The following is a 21,265-nucleotide window of genomic DNA, read 5'->3' on the forward strand; positions in this document are numbered from 1 at the left end:
AAATATTCGGGTCAGTTTGGTAGCAGTACAAAGAATTTTTCCTTGCTAAGGTTTTCCAATAGATTGCTGCCTAATATTCCTGAGCCCAGACGTGCCAGACATCAGGAAAGTGTTGGAACAGTGGAGCGTACATTTTTCTATTTACTGTAAATTGAAGTGGTGCTTGGGTAAAACAACAACTTGCCCTCATTGCTACACCGACATACTCCATTTTCCTTTGCGAAATTCATAAGTAAATTCATCTACTTGACCAAATTGCAACTGAAGTTTGAAAAAGCTTAAGAATTCAGTGACCCAGCTTTGACAAAGTATGCAATGCAACCCTGAAGATTATGGAGCCCAGCTGCTAGAGAGTGTAAGTTTAGATTGTGCACTAATCTGATAATGGGCCATTCAACTTGTGCCAACAATCCTGCTTTTGTCTTGCGTGATATTTATTCTCTTTTGAGTTCTGTTGTACCCCAAGGTAAATTTTGGGCTCAGTTACTTATCCTGTGTCTTGCTTCCCTCTTCCAAGCTACAGGGACTATTATCTACAGTTGAGATCCACACTCAACACTCCAACACTTCTTGGCTCCCACCCTGAACGACTGCACAAGTTCCTCAGAACTCCATTCCTCTGCCAGGTTTTCTCCATCCCCCCCTCTTGTCTCTCTGGTTCCACGGACCCTAATTTTCCAATGCAAGTTCTCTTTTGCAAATTCCTCCATGGATTCAGATTTAAAAGAGTTACCATAAGTGCTCCAGGTATGGTCTTATCAATGTCTTCTACATTTGTAACATGACATCCTAACTCACGTGCTCAATGCCTTGATCAATGAAGCAAGCATGCCAAACACCTTCCTCGCCACCCTGTCCACCCGTATTGTCAGTTTCATGCAACTGGGTACCGGCATCCCAAGGACTCTCTGTTCTACAAAACTCCCAATGCCATGCCATTTACTGTGTAAGTCCTGCCCTGGTTTGTCCTACCAAAACTGAACACCTCGCGTTTATCTGAATTGAATGCTATGTCCCACATTAGAACTCCTTGTCCAACAAGGATTGATGCTGGGCCACTTGCTGTATGTGATATACATGAATGACTTGGTTGTGGATGTGGGTGGCGTGATCAGTAAGTTTGCAGAAGATGCGAAGATTGGCAGAGTTGTTGATAGTGTGGAGAGAAGCCTTAGGCTGCAGGGAGATATTCCTGATCCCAGGAATGAGTATCATATCATATCATATATATACAGCCGGAAACAGGCCTTTTCGGCCCACCAAGTCCGTGCCGCCCAGCGATCCCCGTACATTAACACTATCCTACACCCCACTAGGGACAATTTTTACATTTTACCCAGCCAATTAACCTACATACCTGTACGTGTTTGGAGTTAACCTATGATGAACGTTTGTCGGCACTGGGCCTGTACTCGCTGGAGTTTAGAAGAATGAGGGGGGACTCATTGAAACCTACAGAATAGTGAAAGGCTTGGATAGAGTGGATATGGAGAGGATGTTTCCACTAGTGGGAGAGTCTAGGACTAGAGGTCATAGCCTCAGAATTAAATGATGTTCTTTTAGGAAGGAGATGAGGAGAAAGTTCTTTAGTCAGAGGGTGGTGAATCTGTGGAATTCTTTGCCACAGAAGGCCGTGGAGGCCAAGTCAGTGGATATCTTTAAGGCAGAGATAGGTAGATTTTTGATTAAGTATAGGTGTCAGAGTTTATGGAGAGGAGAATGGGGTTAGGAGAGAGAGATAGATCAGCCATGATTGAATGATGGAGTAGATTTGATGGGCCGAATGGCATAATTCTGCTCCTATCACTTATCACCTTATGACCTTATATTGATGGTGAAATGGGCTGGAAAATGGTGGATGGAATTTAATCCAGCCAAATGTGATGTGTCATGCTAGGACATGAAATGATAGGGCCTTGGGAGGCATCGAGTAACAGAGAGACCTTGGAATACGTTCATAGAATCTTGAAAGTGGCAAAGCAGGTAGATAATGTGGTTAGGAAGCATACATCATACTGGCCTTCATTAGTTAGGATATCGAGTATGGAAGTAAGGCGGTTATGGTCCAACTTTATAACCATGTGCAGTTCTGGACACCATGCTGTGGGAGGAGGTGATCACTCTGGAAAGGATGCAGAGGAGATTGACCAGGATGTTGTCCATATGGGGCACATCAGTTATGAGGAGACTCTGGAGAAGCCAGGTCTGTTCTCCCTGGGGTGGGATGAGGTTAAGATGGGACATGATTGAGGTATTAAAATTATGAGAGGCGTAGATAGGGTAGACGGTCAGCTTTTTTCCCAGGATGCAAATATTAAATACCAGGGGGCATGGCATGAAGGAGAGAAGGGCAAAGTCTAAGGGAGATGTGCACACACGTTTTTTTACACAGAGGATGGTGAGTGCCTGGAATGCACTGTCGGTGGTGATGGTTGAGGCAGGTGCGTTAGCGGCTTTTAATAGACTTTTGGATAAGCAGACGGATATGCAGGGAATGGAGGGATATGGAATATGTCCAGGCAGGTAAGAGTTTCATATTATTATTATTTTATTTTATTATTATTTTTAAATTTTTATTTATTTATTTTCATATTTCAGATACAGCGAGGAAACAGGCCTTTTCGGCCCACCAAGTCCGCGCCGCCCAGCGAGCCCCACACATTAACACTATCCTACACACACTAGGGACAATTTTTTTACATTTACCCAGTCAATTAACCTACAAACCTGTACGTCTTTGGAGTGTGGGAGGAAACCGAAGATCTCGGAGAAAACCCACGCAGGTCACGGGGAGAACGTACAAACTCCTTACAGTACAGCACCCGTAGTCAGGATCGAACCTGAGTCTCCGGCGCTGCATTCGCTGTAAAGCAGCAACTCTACCGCTGCGCCACTGTGGGCCAAAGGGCCTGTTCCTGTGCTGTACTGTTCTCTGTTCTGGAGCCAGATGAAAGTAGAGGACATGGATTTAGGGAAAGAGATCTAGATGGGTTCGGACGGGGACCATTCTTCACTGAGAGAGGGGTAAGTATCTGGAATGTACTCCCCGAGAGTCACCGATGGGATGGGACAATTATGGGGAGGTACCCATTGTATGGTCCAGATGAGTTAGGCCAAATGACCTGTTTCCATTGCTGTACAACTCTATGACTCCAAGAACAGGTTGAGAATTATTCTGGTATCTGAGGATGACTGTAGTTCCAACATATACCAGTAGGTGGCAAAGCCAGTTACCCCAGTTTGCTCCATCAGGTGCTCAGAACTCCCCCGGAAGGTTTTGCCCAACTCTGAGCATTCAATAGGTATTTACGGAAACAAATAGCTTGTGAGTAAATCCCAGATGAGGACCAGATGGTCCTGGTTTTACCTCTCTATCTAAGGGATAAATGCAGAAAGTTCTTTCTTTCAGCCTGACTCAGACTCTCTCCCGTGCCTCTCCTTCTACAATCCTGATAACATGTTGTCACATTTCTCGCTCGCAACGGAATTGGAAATGCCATCGGTTTAGCTCACTCTTCCCCTCTCACTGTCTATCTCTGATCCTGTCCTTCTGCAACTTCCTTATCTGCACGTCCAGGGATTGGCCATGGAACAACATTCACTCACTGTCATAGAAACATAGAAAATAGATGCAGGAGTAGGCCATTCAGCCCTTTGAGCCAGCACCGCCATTCAATATGATCATGGCTGATCATCCAAAATCAGTACCCCGTTCCTGTTTTCTCCCCATATCCCTTGATTCCGTTAGCCCTAAGAGCTATATCTAACTCTCTCTTGAAAACATCCAGTGAATTGGCCTCCACTGCCTTCTGTGGCAGAGAATTCCACAAATTCACAAGTCTCCGGGTGAAATTTTTTTTTTCCTCATCTCAGTCCTAAATGACCTACCCCTTATTCTTAAACTGTGACCCCTGGTTCTGGACTCCCCCCAACATCGGGAAATTTTTTCCTGCATCTAGCCTGTCCAATCCCTTAAGAATTTTGTATGTTTCTATAAGATCCCTAACTACTGGGGACATCACTGTACTTTAATTGGTACACATGACAACCTGGAAAAAGGCTTTAAATATTTCTGTAAAGATCTGAAATCAGCATGCCTGCAGATTGACCTTTAAATAAATTAGTAGGAGATACAGGGCTTGGCCTCTCCAGTTATCTATTCCCTGCAGGCTTTATGTTAAGAACCTATGTTTGGCTCGAAGGTACCCATTAACCTACACTCCATGGTGCAGGGCGCATCATTGTGTCTGATCCGTTCTTTCCCCTCTACATGCTCTCTCCCTATTCTGACCTGACCCTGCAGAATCCTGGCTGCAGGCAGGAAACTAATTTTTTGGTCGAGTAATTTTGTTTAGCATTTAGACTATTTACAGATTCCCTCTCTCAATTTTAAAAAAAAATTAGTTCTGCACTCTAACCAGATTTGATTTTGTTTTTCCAGATTTTAACCAGTATCCCCCAAATGTTTTTTTAAAACTGAATCCACACTGGGGTACATGGAGTTTATTGTCATGTGCACATGTACAGAGAGGTGTAGGTACATGATCAGTAGGTTCAGGAGTTCAATACGAGGCAAGTCATAGTCTGCTTTCGCATGGGAAAATCTAGATCAGAATCTGTTGCATGACCAGACACCAGCAGTAATGCAACATCATTAGCATTGGTGCAACGCAAACGAGGTAACACTGCTGCAGGTTACGATGCAGTAAACCCTCAGCCCATCAGTGGTGCAGGCCCACCCCCACAGCTCTCCATTCCACCTGCCAATCGTGTAGCCTCCGTCCATTAGCTTCAAGGGGAGAACCAGCACAAAGCCATCGGTTTAGTTTAGAGATACAGCGTGGAAACAGGCCCTTTGGCCCACTGAGTCCACACCGACCAGCGATCCCAACACACTAACTGCAATCCTGCACACACAATTTTATGTTTATACCTAACCAATTTACCTGCAAACCTGTACATCTTTGGAGTGTTGGAGGAAACCGAACGATCTCGGAGAAAACCCATGCAAGGTCAAGGGGAGAACGTACAAACTCTGTGCAGACAAGCACCCGTAGTCAGGATCAAACCCGAGTCTCCGGCACTGTAAGGCAGCAGCTCTAACGCTGCGCCACCGTGCCACCCTACCATTGCTACTGATTTAGCCCAGTGTGTGTGGCCCAGAGTCTGGACAGCAAGACTTGAAGATCATGAGGATGTGAATGTGCTGTGGTTCAGGCAGGGTGGGAAGGAGAGGGAACAGCAGCAGGCTCATCAATCTGAAATGTTAGGTATCACAAAATGCTAGACTAACTCAGCGGGTGAGGCAGCATCTCTGGAGAGAAGGAATGGGTGATGTTTCGACCCGAAACGTTACCCATTCCTTCTCTCCAGAGCTGCTGCCTGACCCGCTGAGTTACTCCAGCATTTTGTGATACCTTCGATTTGTACCAGCATCTGCAGTTATTTTTCTACACAATCTGAAACGTTAACTCTGGGTCTCTCAGTATTGCTATCAGTTGAGCAACTGAGAGCTTCAAGCAACGTCTGCTTCAATTAACATTTAGTTGGAACTGTTTTGAGTAAATTACAACTCTGAGGGTCATTCTAAAGAAACCTCTTACAATGATTGCTCTTTCTAACCAGTTTCTGCATTGCAACAGAATATTGCCATCTCCAGTATGTTAAATAATTGTCTGAACTCTAACTCGGGCTTTACAAATGTTTACTTTTCCAGTAAATGATGTGATTTTAACTTGATGGTATTTTAAATTTAAAAGTGATAATAGTCTGAAGGCACAAGAGACTGCAGGAGCTGGAATCTGTAACAGGACGGCACGGTCGCACAGCGGTAGAGTTGCTGCATTACAGCGCCCGAGACCTGGGTTTGTACCTGACTACATGGATGGAGTTTGTACAGGGTTTCTCTGGGTGCTCTAGTTTCCTCCCACAATCCAAAGACGTGCAAGATTGTAAGTTAATTGACTTCTCTAAATTGCCCCGAGTGTGCATGATGTAATACTGGGATAACATAGAACTAGTGTGAACGGGTATAGACACAAAAAGTTGGAGTAACTCAGCGGGACAGGCAGCATCTCCGGAAAGAAGGAATGGGTGACGTTTCAGGTCGAGACCCTTCTTCAGGCTGGTCACGTTTCGGTCGAGATCCTTCTTCAGACTGGGTGATCATTTGCCAGTGTGGACTCAATGGCCCGAAGTGCCTGTTTCCACGCTGTATATTTGAACTAAACAAAACTTGAAAAGGAGAGCTGCTGGAGGAATTGTACCTGTTCAATGTCTTTTAAATGTTGTTAAAATATATTAAAAGAGTGGTAAGAGGTGGAGGAATGGGAACGTGGGAGGCTGTTAATGTGGGGGAGACTAAAATGGATTAGGATAGAGTGAGTGTAAAAATAATTTGATGGTAGACATGGATTTCGTGTGGCTGAATGGCCTGTTTCTGTGCTGTATCTCTTAGTGAGTCAGTGGCATCAATCTGAAATGTTAGCTGTATGTTTCTCCATGGCTGTTGGTTGGGCAATCCACTTAGTCCACTGAGCCTGGTGTGTTGGTCGGGGAGCCCTGTGATTCCACTGAGAGGGTGGGGTGGGACGGGGGTGGGACGGGGGGGGGGGGGGGTGGGACGGGGTGGGACGGGGGGGACGGGGGGGACGGGGGGGGATCTGGATCAGACAAAGCAGTGAAGTGGGAAACCGGAACCAAGCAGAATCCAAAGCAGAAAAATGTTTCAAAAATGAAGGAAGTGATTAAACGCTGGAAGATTAATCCAAGGAAAATGTAATGGGAGCAAAGCAGAGGTGTAGAACCAAAGAGAATGAAAAATTAAGAGGAAGAGGAATTAAGATGTCTAGCGGACAAAAGAACCAAGAAAGATGAGAAAGGTGGTTGTGAAACACTTTGAAGTCAGTAGACACACTTTTCTCCAGAGATGTTGCCTGACCCGCTGAGTTACTCCAGCTTTTTGTGTCTATCTTCGGTACACTTAAAAAAAAATTGTGTGTGATCCTTCACTTTCACCAGTGACCCGTGTTATCAATTTATTCCTCTCTGCCCCACAGTGAATGGAGCTCTCCATGATTTGTACGAGCTGGAGGTTTGAATCCCACCAAAAACCCACTGGATGGAAGATACATTGACACTATAAAGTCGACTCCTTCCTTAAGTCTTTATTGATTGCCTGCCAGGTTTCCTGATCTGTGCAGTGGCCTGGCTGATTCCAGCGCTTTGAAATGGTGGTGAGCATCAAATTGAAAAGCTCCTGAATAACCAGTAATTGAATTAATTGACTTGACCATAGTTGGACCTATTTCTTTTTTTGTGCTTCCCCAACATCTGAACATATAAATAGTTCAGGGACTTTGGAGGCACTACTTTCTAGTCTTTAATTGGACAATATTTATTGGTTCTACTTCCCACTGCTGACTTTTCTAATCACTCAGTGAGGACCTTGTGTATTGATTTGACTGCAGCGTGAAGAACATCAAATCCAAAGAAAGCAATAACTGTGGGGAAATGAAAACATTTGAAGATGTGTGTTTCATAGACTTACCTCCAGCCAGTCTAATAAATCTGCTATGTCCTGGCCCACTATCCGAGTGTTCTTTACCGCGGTTGCATAATGTTGATGAGCCAGAATCAGCCAATCAACTATAACCACATTGACGTCTTTCAGCTTTAATTTCAGTGCAGCCGCCATTGTCCAGGTCCAGTCTTCGTGGAATCCGTTGACCTGGAGAGACCAAGGGTTTGAGGGTGAGCAAGAATCCACTTCTCATCACATACCTGTTAGTTATACCTTGAGGAAGAAGTCTTCAGTCATCAGCAGATGGACTGAGAGCATGGACGAGCACTTGGGAATATGATGTTGTTGTTGCCACGGAGATGGTTGAAAGGAAGGGCGGGACAAGGAAGTTGGTGAAATTACCCAGAATCTACAGAGCAGAAATAAGCCATAATCTGACGGTCAGTATTCAGTCTGGGACTTTAAAGGATAGAAAGAAAGGAGGAAAGAACTCAAATGGGACATAAGAAGGGCTAAAAGGGGCCACAAAATGGCCTTTCACAGAATATATCAAGGCTTTTTATACCTACATTAAAAACAAGAGAGAAGGTTCGATCACTCAAGGATAAAGGAAGGGTTTGGTGCTTGGAGTCTGGGGATGTGGGCGAGGTAGTAAATGTGTAATTAGTAAATGTTTTCACCAAGGAGAAGGACATGGAGGACAGTGAGATCAATGTGGAGAATACTGATATGCAAGGGCAGTTTGAGATTAAGAAGGAAGAAATAGACAATAGACAATAGGTGCAGGAGTAGGCCATTCAGCCCTTCGAGCCAGCACCGCCATTCAATGCGATCATGGCTGATCACTCTCAATCAGTACCCCGTTCCTGCCTTCTCCCCATACCCCCTCACTCCGTTATCCTTAAGAGCTCTATCCAGCTCTCTCTTGAAAGCATCCAACGAACTGGCCTCCACTGCCTTCTGAGGCAGAGAATTCCACACCTTCGCCACTCTCTGACTGAAAAAGTTCTTCCTCATCTCCATTCTAAATGGCCTACCCCTTATTCTTAAACTGTTGCCCCTTGTTCTGGACTCCCCCAACATTGGGAACATGTTTCCTGCCTCTAATATGTCCAATCCCCTAATTATCTTATATGTTTCAATAAGATCCCCCCTCATCCTTCTAAATTCCAGTGTATACAAGCCTAATTGCTCCAGCCTTTTAACATACGACAGTCCCGCCATTCCGGGAATTAACCTAGTGAACCTACGCTGCACGCCCTCAATAGCAAGAATATCCTTCCTCAAATTTGGAGACCAAAACTGCACACAGTACTCCAGGTGCGGTCTCACCAGGGCCCAGTACAACTGTAGAAGGACCTCTTTGCTCCTATACTCAACTCCTCTTGTTATGAAGGCCAACATTCCATTGGCTTTCTTCACTGCCTGCTGTACCTGCATGCTTCCTTTCAGTGACTGATGCACTAGGACACCCAGATCTCGTTGAACATCCCCTCTTCCTAACTTGACACCATTCAGATAATAATCTGCCTTTCTATTCTTACTTCCAAAGTGAATAACCTCACACTTATCTACATTAAACTGCATCTGCCATGTATCCACCCACTCACACAACCTGTCCAAGTCACCCTGCAGCATTATTGCATCTTCCTCACAATTCACACTACCCCCCAGTTTAGTATCATCTGCAAATTTGCTAATGGTACTTTTAATCCCTTCATCTAAGTCATTAATGTATATCGTAAATAGCTGGGGTCCCAGCACCGAACCTTGCGGTACCCCACTGGTCACTGCCTGCCATTCCGAAAGGGACCCATTTATCCCCACTCTTTACTTTCTGTCTGTCAACCAATTTTCTATCCATGTCAGTACCCTACCCCCAATACCATGTGCTCTAATTTTGCCCACTAATCTCCTATGTGGGACCTTGTCGAAGGCTTTCTGAAAGTCGAGGTACACCACATCCACTGACTCTCCCCTGTCAATTTTCCTAGTTACATCCTCAAAAAATTCCAGTAGATTTGTCCAGTGGACTCTCAAAGAGCATTAAGGTGGGTAAATCCCCAGGGCCTGATGGGATTTATCCCAGGTTATTGAGAAGCAATGGAGGAGATTGTGCAAGCCTTGACGAAGATCTTTGCATCTTCTCTAGCCACAGCCGAGGTCCCAGAGGACTGTGGGTAGCTAATGTTGTTATTTTATTTAAGAATGGAATCCAGGGATATATAGGCCAGTGAGCCTCACGTCAGCTGCAGGGAAGCCATTGGGGAGGATATTTTGAGATAGGATTTACTCCCATTTGGAAGAGAATTGGTTAATTAGGGTCGGGTGGCATGGCTGTGTATATCATGTCCTACTAACTTGATAAGAGTTTTTTGAGGGGGTGACCAAGGTGAAGGTAGGGTGGTGGATAGTATCAATGTGGATTTTACTAAGGCATTGATTTTTAAAAAAAAAATTAGATTTAGAGATACAGCGCGGAAACAGGCCCTTTGGCCCACCAAGTCCACGCCGCCCAGCGATCCCCTCACATTAACACTATCCTACACACACTAGCGACAATTTTAAAAAAAACATTTACTAAGTCAATTAACCTACATACCTGTACGTCTTTGGAGTGTGGGAGGAAACCGAAGATCTCGGAGAAAACCCACGCAGGTCACGGGGAGAACGTACAAACTCCTTACAGACGGTCCCCTTAGTCAGGATCGAACCTGAGTCTCTGGCGCTGCATTCACTGTAAGGCAGCAACTCTAACGCTGCGCCACCGTGCCACCTAAAGTCCCCTTTGTAGGCTGATAAAGAAGATTACAATCCACGGGATTAACAGTCACTTGGTCCTATGGATTCAGAACTGGCTTATGGATAGAAGGCAGAGGGTTGTGGTGGAAGAGCATTAATCTGGCTGTACATTGAGTTCCGCTTGGACCAGTGCTGGCACCTCTGCTGTTTGTGCCATACATGAATTACTTGGACGTAAACGTTTACGGGTTGGTTAGTAAGATTGCTGGAGTCATGGGCTATGAGGAAGCCGGTCAAAGTATACAGTGAGATATCGATCAGCTGCAGAAATGAGTGGGGAAATGGCAGATGGAGTATAATCTGAGCAAGCGTGAGGTGTTGCACTTTGGGAGGTCGAATGAAAGAGAAAAATATACAACTGATGGCATGACCCTTAACAGCATTGACGTAGAGAGGGATTTACGTCCAACTTCATAACTCCCTGAACGTGGTGCCACGGCTGGGTAGAGTGGTAAAGAGGGTATGTTTGCTTTAATAGGTCGGGACGTTGAGTAGAACAGTCAGGAAATCATGATGCGTCCCTGTGTGGTATCTCAGCTGCACAGAGGCAGAGAGGAAAGCTCTTCAGCGGGTAGTCCATAGAGCTGAGAGGACCATCGGAACACAGCTACCAGCCTTGGAGGGCATCTACAACACACGATGCCTCAGAAAAGCCACCAGCATCCACAAAGACTCTTCACACCCCTGCAACAGTCTGTTCGAACTTCTACCATCGGGCAGACGATACAAGGCCTTCTACGCCCGCACCTCCAGACTCAGGAACAGCTTCATGCCCAGGGCCATAGCTGCTATGAACCGGTCCGGCTGAGCCGGATGGTCACATCCCACAGTGAACCGACACAGACCTACTTGCACTTTATTCTGTTTTTAAACTGTTACAATTTGTTTCATTGGGTTGTTTAAATTAATACTGACTAGCTAATTAAATTATTGCATCATTTGGGACGCGCATTCCCAATCTCATTGTACCCCTGTACAATGACAATAAAGATGTATTGTATTGTATTGTATTGTATTGTCTTTTCTTTATAGGAGTTAAGTTAGGCTGCATTTACAGTTTTGTGTGCAGCTCTGGTCGGCCCATGAAAGCATGTAGAGAGTTTGGAAAGGGTGCAGGGGAGATCTTGTCATAATGTTGCTTGGTTAGCGGGGTACTACTGCAGGGAGGTGTTGGACAGACTTGGATTGTATTCTCTGGAATGCCAGAGATTGCGGGGACATGAATGAAGTGTATAAAATCATGAGATAACCCCTTCATTTCCCTCCCAACGCTAACAGCCCTCTTTCCATTCTTTCCTCCCTTGTGTTATCATCAATTGCTTGTCCCTATCATGCTTCATTATTAATAATACAGCCGAACATGAATAATGAGCTGCACTTAATCAGTTCGCTTGCATGGCTAAAAATAATCATGAAATTATATAAGAAACAAACTGAAATGGAAGTCACAGCAAGCTTTGAGTTTTTCCTTACGTAAAATTGAAATAATTTAATTGTCAAAGCCAATTTTTGGTGTAACGTTATTAGTTTCTTCTCGTATATCTGACTAATCTTATATCAAGCGATCTGCCGATGATTATTTTGGTGGTTTCCATTTGAATATTTTTAGACTTTTGAGCATCTTGAGTACATAATATAATATAAAGATACAGCTGGGAAGCAGGCTCTTTGGCCCACCGAGTCGGCACCGACCATCAACCAGTCATTAACATTAATCCTAACTATCCACAATTTTTATTCTCCCCACATTGAATCAACACCCCCTAGATTCCACCACACATCTACCAAGGGTTGGGACCCTTCATTGATGGGTCTTCTTTGAAGAAGGGTCCAGACTTGAAACGTCACCTACCTATGTTCTCCAGCGATGCTGCCTGACTCGCTGAGTTACTCCAGCACTTTATGTCTTTTTATGTAAACCAGCATCTGCAATTTCTTGTTTCTCCGAGGAAAATTTAAGGAGGCAAATTAACCTGCCAATCCATTTGTTTTGAGGTGCGTGAGGAGACTGGAGCACCTGGAGGTAATCTATTTGCTCAAACTCCACACAGACAGTACCCGAGATCAGGATGGAAACCAGATCTCTGGCGCCTGGAGGCAGTAGCTTAAGCAGCTGTGCCACTGTGTTTCTAATGGTAACCTGAACAAGATCACATCTGATCCTCCACTTCAGCAAAGCTTACCCATCTTATCCCCGTATCACATGATATCTTTAATATCCAGAAATCTATTCATCTCTAATTTGAATGCTGTGAATGATGGAGCCTCCATAGATACCCAAGGTCAGGAATCCCAAAGATTCATCACCTTGCATGAAGCAATCTCTTCATATCTTTGGTCTGAATATCCTGGCCCTTATTCTGAGAGAAACTGCCCAGCCAGTGGAGAAACAGTTCAACAATGTTGTGTGTTTCAATTCGATCACCTCTCATTCTGACCCAGCCCGCTAACTCTCTCATTCAGCTACAGACCGGCCTTCCTAGAAACCAGCCTGGTATGTCTTCACTGCATTCTCTCTGGAGTAACTGTATCCTGGTTTGGTTGAGGAGCTTGAAATTGTCTAAAACACTCCAGAAATGTTCTCACCATGTCTCCAAATGATCATGGTGGTACATCATTATCCTGGTCCGTAACAAACCAACATGCCGTTTGCCTTCCTAGTTGTTCGATACCATGACATGTTAGCTTTCAGTGACGTGTGGACAAGGATAGCAGCAAGATTTCTTCATCACTTGCTGTTGCCAAATAATCTGTTTTTCTGTGTTATTCCAGTGTGCTGTTCCCGTCTCGTTTGAGTTTGAGGAGATTCTCCTGACTCTCTGCATTGTCATCACGAGTCACATTCCCATTAAGCTTCTGCAGACTTGGAAAGTTACATTTGGTACCCTCGGCTGGATTGTTGGCATAGAGTATTCATGGCTGGGGTGCGGGCACTGCTCCCTGTGGTGCCCACTTGGCACTGCTTGGCACTCTGTGAATGGGCCGCTGTGTCTATTCTTTGTTTACCATCTGTGAACCAACTCTCAGTCCATGCTGGTACGTTACATCCAACTCCATGTGCTCAACCTTTGCTCAGTAACACATGTAGGAACTTAGTGAAATCCCTCTAGAAATCTAAACACACCCATCCACCAGCTCTCCCTCATCTGCTCTTCACATTATATCTTCATGGCGTAGTTCACAGGAATTTAAATTTGAATGGTGTGTACACACACAAACAAATAGACACCACACACACACATCTGTCCACATATGCATGCACATACACATTGCACTCACTTATAAACATGCATACTTGTGCATGAAGACATACTAATTGCACACATACAGAGAGACACAATATTCAGGCACGCTCACCTAAATACAAATATGCATAAACAAATATATACAACTCTGACACATACACATACACAAATACATGCCCACACACATATACACACACTTACACTGATATACACATACAGTCACACACAAATACACACTTACTGTATATATTCACATATAGACACACATACTCTCTCACACATATAAACTCATAACATACACACAAGCACACATATATAATCTTACGCAGCCACATACAATCTCTCATTCACACACATAATCTCATCACATACATACACACACACTCACTCACATACACATATATAATCTCACACATACCACATACAATCTCACACACACACACACACACACACACACACACACACACACACACACACACACACACACACACACACACACACACACACACACACACACTCAGTGTTCCTGCCCATGTGCCCACTCTCCCACTCCAGATGCACTAATCAAAACGCCAAGTCTAAACAATCTCATTTCATTGTAAAGTCTATGGGGAAGATTCATCCCACACTTAACACAATGCTTTCCTCTACCCAAAGGAAAGAAGCAGCATACCGTCCATCCGTGAATGATCATCACCAAAGGATGGGAGGAGTTGAAGGCGCAGATGTCCAAGGTCTCTGCCCGGTGAGGGGTGATGCAGCAAATCTCTGAGTTTGATGACTGTCCCTTGTAAAGGCCAAATTTGGTGATTATCGTATCTGCCCTTCTTCTATCAACAGGGGTTAGTTCTGCTGTAGATAAAACACACCAAGATTATCGCAGGATTATCTCAAAATGTGGGGAATCTTAACCCATCAGGTAAAAATATATTTCAAGGAGATGATTTCATATTTTAATTTCTAGGCAGATTTTGTTTGGTACTTTAACTAGAGAGTTGAATGCGAGACTTTCATAAGATTAATGATTTCTCTGTTTATTATTCCTCCAAGCATTCACGGAAGTAAAAAATTACAAGTATTATGTTTCAAAAACAAAGTATGCTCATACAAGTTTAATGAAGTTACTGAGGTAAAATGTGATTAAAATCCTGAGGAGCTAAGCTGTTGAAAGTGTGGCTGCTGATGCTGGGATGCACGTGAATGGCTCAGTAATTGATAATGACATGTGGAGAATGATCAGCCATGATCACATTGAATGGCGGTGCGTACAGGCTCGAAGGGCTGAATGGCCTCCTCCTGCACCTATTGTCTATTGTCTATTGAGAAGTCTTCTGTCACAAACCGTCAGTGGGGATTATCTGCCTTCACTTTTGGCGATGAACACTCGGGAAGGTAATGGAACACCTAACGCCGACTGCCTGCTAGGTTATTTAAGTAGAAATGCTAGAAGAGGAAACAATGATGGCACATAATAGAACATTTCCGAAGTAGACAAAATACCATTAATTTCCCGTTAGTTCAGACTGGCTGTGGATTGGGGAAGTTCGATAGCAGGGGTTGCCAACCTTTCTCGTCCCGTTTACCCCTTTGCAACTTTTCGAGAGTAAATTTATCCCCACCCTGTTCTGTTCAGTAATTTGAGTTTACACGTCTACCATAGTAAAGCAGCTGACAAATGGGAAATTTTAAGATACTGTTTTTAACATTATTATTTTAAGTTCAAATAACAATAATAATAGCACATAACGATGTTATCTCACTTATTTATAAACAACTAATGATGAACAGATACCGGTATACCAGAACCAAACACAGTCAGTCAATATGTACAAATCCAGAATCAACAAATTTACCCCAGGTTGGGAACCCTTGTTCTATTGTGATTGTCCAGTTGCTAGGATGATAACCCTTTGACATGAGTACATGCGAGAAGCCCATTCAGCCCATCGACCCATGCTGGCTCTCGGCAAGGGCAAGGCTGCCAGCCCCATTGATCAGTTCTTTCCCCAAAACCTGCCCTTTCTTAAAAATCTCACTCAAGCTTCTGTCCAATTCCCTTTGGAAATCTTTTTCCAGCATCTTAGTTCCAAACCTTCCCTGCCTCCCAGTAACATTACGCCATCGGTCAATAGCTGTAGAAAACATAGGAACTCTGCGACTCACATCTTAAAGATTCACAGTTAGCCTGAGAGGCAGGACTTGAGAAGCTCCATCATAATTATGATTTTCTGCAGACCATCAAAGGTTTGCAGTTCATTTGACACTGGTAGCAAGTTGGAAGCTCTGCGCAGAATAAGAGCATAATCATCTCTGATAGGTTTACTTCAATATAAACAACAGTGATACATTTTATTTTGTACATTGCCCTAAACGTAGCAAAATATCTCACTGGCTTTCACGAGGCATTATCAAACATAAGTTGACATAGGAGGAAATTATAGACAAACATTTTTTTAAATGGAAATCTTAATGAAAATCATAAAATGACAGAAACATTTGCCGATCAGGCAGGGTGTGTGGAAAGGAAACAGGGTCACCATCTTAGGTCTGAGACCTTTCATCAGAACTTCAACAAGAACATTAACTCTGTTTCTTCCGCTCCACAGATGCGACCTGATCTGTTGAGTGTTTCCAGCATCTTCTGGTTTTATTTAATGTCGAAGGAATAAAGGCTTGGACAAAGTGGTATTGGCAGAGTGTCTTAGAAAAGGAGGAGAGAAAGCCGTGAAGGGGGAGAGGTTTAGTTTAATTCAGTTTAGAGATACAGCATGGAAACAGGCCCTTCGGCCCACTCAAGTCCGCAGCGACCATCGATCACCCGTATACTAGCTCTATGTTATCCCATTTTCTCATCTGCTCCCTGCACACTAGGGGTAAGTTACAGAAGCCAATTAACCTACAAACCTGCATGTCTTTGGAATACAGGAGGAATCCGGAGCACCCGGAAAACCCTTTGCGGTCACAGGGAGAACGTACAAACTCTGTACAGACAGCACCCATAGTCAGGATCGAACCCAGGTCTCTGGCGTTGTAGGCATCAACTCTACCGCTGTGCCACCGAACCTACCTGTTGAAGGTATGCTCTGATCATTGAACATCACCGATAAACCAACACAACCACTTTGAGCATTGCCGACAAATGTAAGTAATATTCAGAGGTTCTAATGAGATGGATGATTGTAAAATTACAAGCAAATGTGCAGGGAAGTGCACATCCTGTGCATGAGGCAAAAGTGGGTGCTTTGCGGACAGTGAAGATGGTTGTGAAAAATTGCAGCAGGATCTTGATCGATTGGCCAGGTGGGCTGAGGAATGGTTGATGGAATTTAATACAGAGAAATGTGAGGTGTTGCATTTTGGGAAGTTTGACATGGGCGGGACCTACACAGTGAATGTTTGGGCTCTGGGGAGTGTTGTCGAGCAGAGGGATCTAGGAGTGCAGGTGCATGGTTCCTTGAAGGTGGAGTCACAGGTAGATATGGTGTGCAAAAAGGCGTTTGGCAAATTGGCCTTCATCAGTCAGAGTAGTGAGTATAGAGGTTGGGAGGTCATGTTGCAGCTGTATAAGGCATTGGTGAGACTGCATTTAGAGTATTTTGTTCGGTTCTGGGCACCATGTTATAGGAAAGATTTTATCAAGCTGGAAAGGGTATCAAGAAGATTTACAAGGATGTTGCCCGGGCTAGCTATAGGGAGAGGTTGAGTCGGCTGGGACTCTATTCCTTGGAGCGCAGGAAGATGAGGGGTGATCTTATTGAGGTTTATAAAGTCATGAGAGGAATAGATCGGGTAGATGCATAGAATCTCTTGCCCAGAGTAGGTGAATTGAGGACCAGAGGACAAAGGTTTAAGGAGAAGGGGAAAAGATTTAATAGGAATCTGAGGGGTAACTTTTTCACATAAAGAGTGGTGGGTGTATGGAACAAGCTGCCAGAGGAGGTAGTTGAGGTAGGGAGTATCTCAACATTTAAGAAACAGTTAGACAGGAACATGGACAGGACAGGTTTGGAGGGATATGGACCATACGTGGGCAGTTGGAACTAGAGTGGCTGGGACTTGTTGGCCGATGTGGGCAAGTTGGGCTGAAGGGCCTGTTTCCATGCTGTATCACTCTACAACTAATGGAAAGCATCTGCAGCTCATGTTATTGCCACACTCTGTCCTTAACCCAGATGTCAAGTAATCCAGGACACTGTAGCTCAGCAAAATAACCTTGGACATATTGCAATCAAACCCAGCCACTGCATCTCAAAATTCAAACATCCCTTGTACTTTTTTTATTTACGTTTCTATTCTGTTTTCCAAGATCTGGTGTTTTGAGTCCATCGCATGTTGATGCACTGACTGAACCATTGCAATCGGAGTTCAGCTCACATTACTGAGCAGAGGCGGTGGAAGGGAGCTTGCTGAGTCCAATGTTACAGTATGAACGCACAAAACAGGCCTTCGATTCTCCATTTGTAAATGGCAATCTCCATTCCTAGGTTATGCAAATCAATTGTGTTAAATCAGAGCTGTTAACTGTGGGAGAGGATGTGTTTTCCACAGTTCCATCATCTATAATTCAGTTCATGTTACCGAACACATTTCTGGACTTCCCAGTGCTCTAACACTAAGTACAGCCTTTGATACATAAAGGTGTTAGAGTCATAAACCAATAACACCAGTAACATATGAACAGCCCTGCTAACAGCAGGGATAACAACACTTAAATATCCAAATAATGGCCAGTAGCTTTATATTGCACTTTGATCACCAGCAATTTCATCACATTGTGGGGAACCAGGCAATGGAGATGGTTTTGCATTAAATATTCTTAATTTTGTTGGTTGAGTGAGTGAGGTGCAAGTGCCAAACCATAAATATTCTCTAGCTGCATTTGTAACTTTGAGCCTGCATGTACTAATCTGGTCATTCAATACTGGACTCAGCAGGATCGGCTGGTCCTGCGTTATGTTCTGCACTCTGGATCTTCCCCTTTGCTCCACCGATTGTACTTGACTTTGACCTGATTGTTTTTATATATAGTGTTATCTGGTCTGATTGCACAATATACAAAACAAAACTGAACCTCGGTGCTCACGACAATAATAAACCTAAATCACAACCTAGTTAGCACACAGTGGATAACACAAGAAACTGCAGATGCTGGAATCTTGAACAAGAAACAAAGTGCTGGAGGAACTCAGCGCATCAGGCAGCATCTGTGGAGGAAGAATTGACGGACAAAGTTTCCGGTCAGGACCATTCTTCAGTCAGATGCTGCCTCATCCGTTGAGTTCCTCCAGCAATTTGTTATTTTTTAAGTCAAAATCGGAATATTTTTCTCTCTCGATGATGTGAAGCTAAATAAGGCTGACCTCCCCCCAGCAGTATGAACATTGACTTCTCTAACTTCAAATAGCCCTTGCTTTCCCTCTCTCTCTCTCCATCCCCTCCCCCTCCCCAGTTCTCCCACCAGTCTCACTGTCTCCGACTACATTCTTTCTCCATCCCGCACACTCCCCTGACATCAGTCTGAAGAAGGGTCTCGACCCTTCTCTCCAGAGATGCTGCCTGGCCCTCTGAGTTACTCCAGCATTGTGTGTCTACCTAAGGAGTTTCATTGTTCTGTTTCCATTTGGTGAACTGCCGTTGATAAATTATTCACCATCTTAGTCATCAGCAAATCAAAGGACATTTAATGCATGAACGCTTCAGGATAATCTGTTCTGAGGTGAGGTTGTTGCTGAATTGACCAACACACTGGGGCCACAATGATACAAAATGATCTGAAAGAGATTGGAACTGGATATGACCCCTCAGCTCTGCTATTCCCATAAACGGCTGAACACAAATTGTGATGAATGATCGCCTGCCTGTGGTTCCCTTGCGAAGCTTCTTGAAATGCTGCAGTACATCTCATTAAGAGACCTGCACAGTATTCTTGGGTAGGGAATTCAGGATTTACTCCAACAACAATGAATGAGAACATCAAGTGTTTAGGAAGGAACTGCAGATGCTGGTTTAAACCGAAGATAGACACAAAATGCTGGAGTAACTCAGCAGGGCAGGCAGCATCTCTGGAGAGAAGGAATGGGTGATGTTTCGGATCGAGACCCTTCTTCAGTTACTGAATTACAAGGTCTACCGCCAGTAAAATGCGTTGTATTTACTCAGCAAAATGACTCTGATAGTGCCGATTAAATCCCGTGAGCTTTGCCAGCAAACACAAGGGAGCAGATACCTGGAAATACCAATATCTCTCGCCATCCTTCCAGTCACACACAATCCTGACCTGGAACTAGTGATGTTCTCATTGAAGATAGACACAAAGTGTTGGAGTAACTCAGCTGGACGGGTAGCATCTCTGGAGAGAAGGAATGGGTGACGTTTCGGGTCGAGACCCTCTTTTTGCGAGACCCGCTTTCAAGCTTATGTATCTTCTGCTCGAGGAGTGCGAGGAGAAGATGGAATGACTGGAGTGGGAAAGGTCCTTGGCTACTTCCCCGAGGCAGTGTGATGATGTTGGTCTGTGTGATGGATTGGGCTACGTCCACAAGTCTGCAACTGTGAACCAGTTCATGCAATAGACAATAGACAATAGACAATAGACAATAGGTGCAGGAGTAGGCCATTCAGCCCTTCGAGCCAGCACCGCCATTCAATGCGATCATGGCTGATCACTCTCAATCAGTACCCCGTTCCTGCCTTCTCCCCATACCCCCTCACTCCGCTATCCTTAAGAGCTCTATCCAGCTCTCTCTTGAAAGCATCCAACGAACTGGCCTCCACTGCCTTCTGAGGCAGAGAATTCCACACCTTCACCACCCTCTGACTGAAAAAGTTCTTCCTCATCTCCGTTCTAAATGGCCTACCCCTTATTCTCAAACTGTGGCCCCTTGTTCTGGACTCCCCCAACATTGGGAACATGTTATCTGCCTCTAATGTGTCCAATCCCCTAATTATCTTATATGTTTCAATAAGATCCCCCCTCATCCTTCTAAATTCCAGTGTATACAAGCCCAATCGCTCCAGCCTTTCAACATACGACAGTCTCGCCATTCCGGGAATTAACCTAGTGAACCTACGCTGCACGCCCTCCATAGCAAGAATATCCTTCCTCAAATTTGGAGACCAAAACTGCACACAGTACTCCAGGTGCGGTCTCACCAGGGCCCGGTACAACTGTAGAAGGACCTCTTTGCTCCTATACTCAACTCCTCTTGTTACGAAGGCCAACATTCCATTGGCTTTCTTCACTGCCTGCTGAACCTGCATGCTTCCTTTCATTGACTGATGCACTAGGACACCCAGATCTCGTTGAACTCCCCCTCCTCCTAACTTGACACCATTCAGATAATAATCTGCCTTTCTATTCTTACTTCCAAAGTGAATAACCTCACACTTACCTACATTAAACTGCATCTGCCATGTATCCGCCCACTCACACAACCTGTCCAAGTCACCCTGCAGCCTTATTGCATCTTCCTCACAATTCACACTACCCCCCAACTTAGTATCATCTGCAAATTTGCTAATGGTACTTTTAATCCCTTCGTCTAAGTCATTAATGTATATCGTAAATAGCTGGGGTCCCAGCACCGAACCTTGCGGTACCCCACTGGTCACTGCCTGCCATTCCGAAAGGGACCCATTTATCCCCACTCTTTGCTTTCTGTCTGTCAACCAATTTTCTATCCATGTCAGTACCCTA

The 21,265-nt window shown here is 44.4% G+C and overlaps 1 protein-coding gene across 3 annotated transcripts in view; it reads right to left on the reverse strand.

Annotated features, from left to right (window-relative positions):
• Positions 1 to 21,265, reverse strand: part of lipca (lipase, hepatic a) — a 57,634-nt gene that overhangs the window by 13,264 nt on the left and 23,105 nt on the right. For 2 of the 3 annotated variants that reach the window (XM_078427394.1, XM_078427392.1), the window contains exons 2-3: positions 14,243 to 14,421; positions 7,550 to 7,729 (exon numbers count right to left, since the gene is read on the reverse strand). In XM_078427394.1, the coding sequence (XP_078283520.1) occupies positions 7,550 to 7,729; positions 14,243 to 14,421 (359 nt within the window). The remainder of the gene's footprint in view (positions 1 to 7,549; positions 7,730 to 14,242; positions 14,422 to 21,265) is intronic. The other variant, XM_078427393.1, reaches the window with a different exon arrangement.

The sequence above is a fragment of the Rhinoraja longicauda genome, chromosome 33 (genome assembly GCF_053455715.1).
Source record: "Rhinoraja longicauda isolate Sanriku21f chromosome 33, sRhiLon1.1, whole genome shotgun sequence".
Classification (NCBI taxonomy): Eukaryota; Metazoa; Chordata; class Chondrichthyes; order Rajiformes; family Arhynchobatidae; genus Rhinoraja; species Rhinoraja longicauda.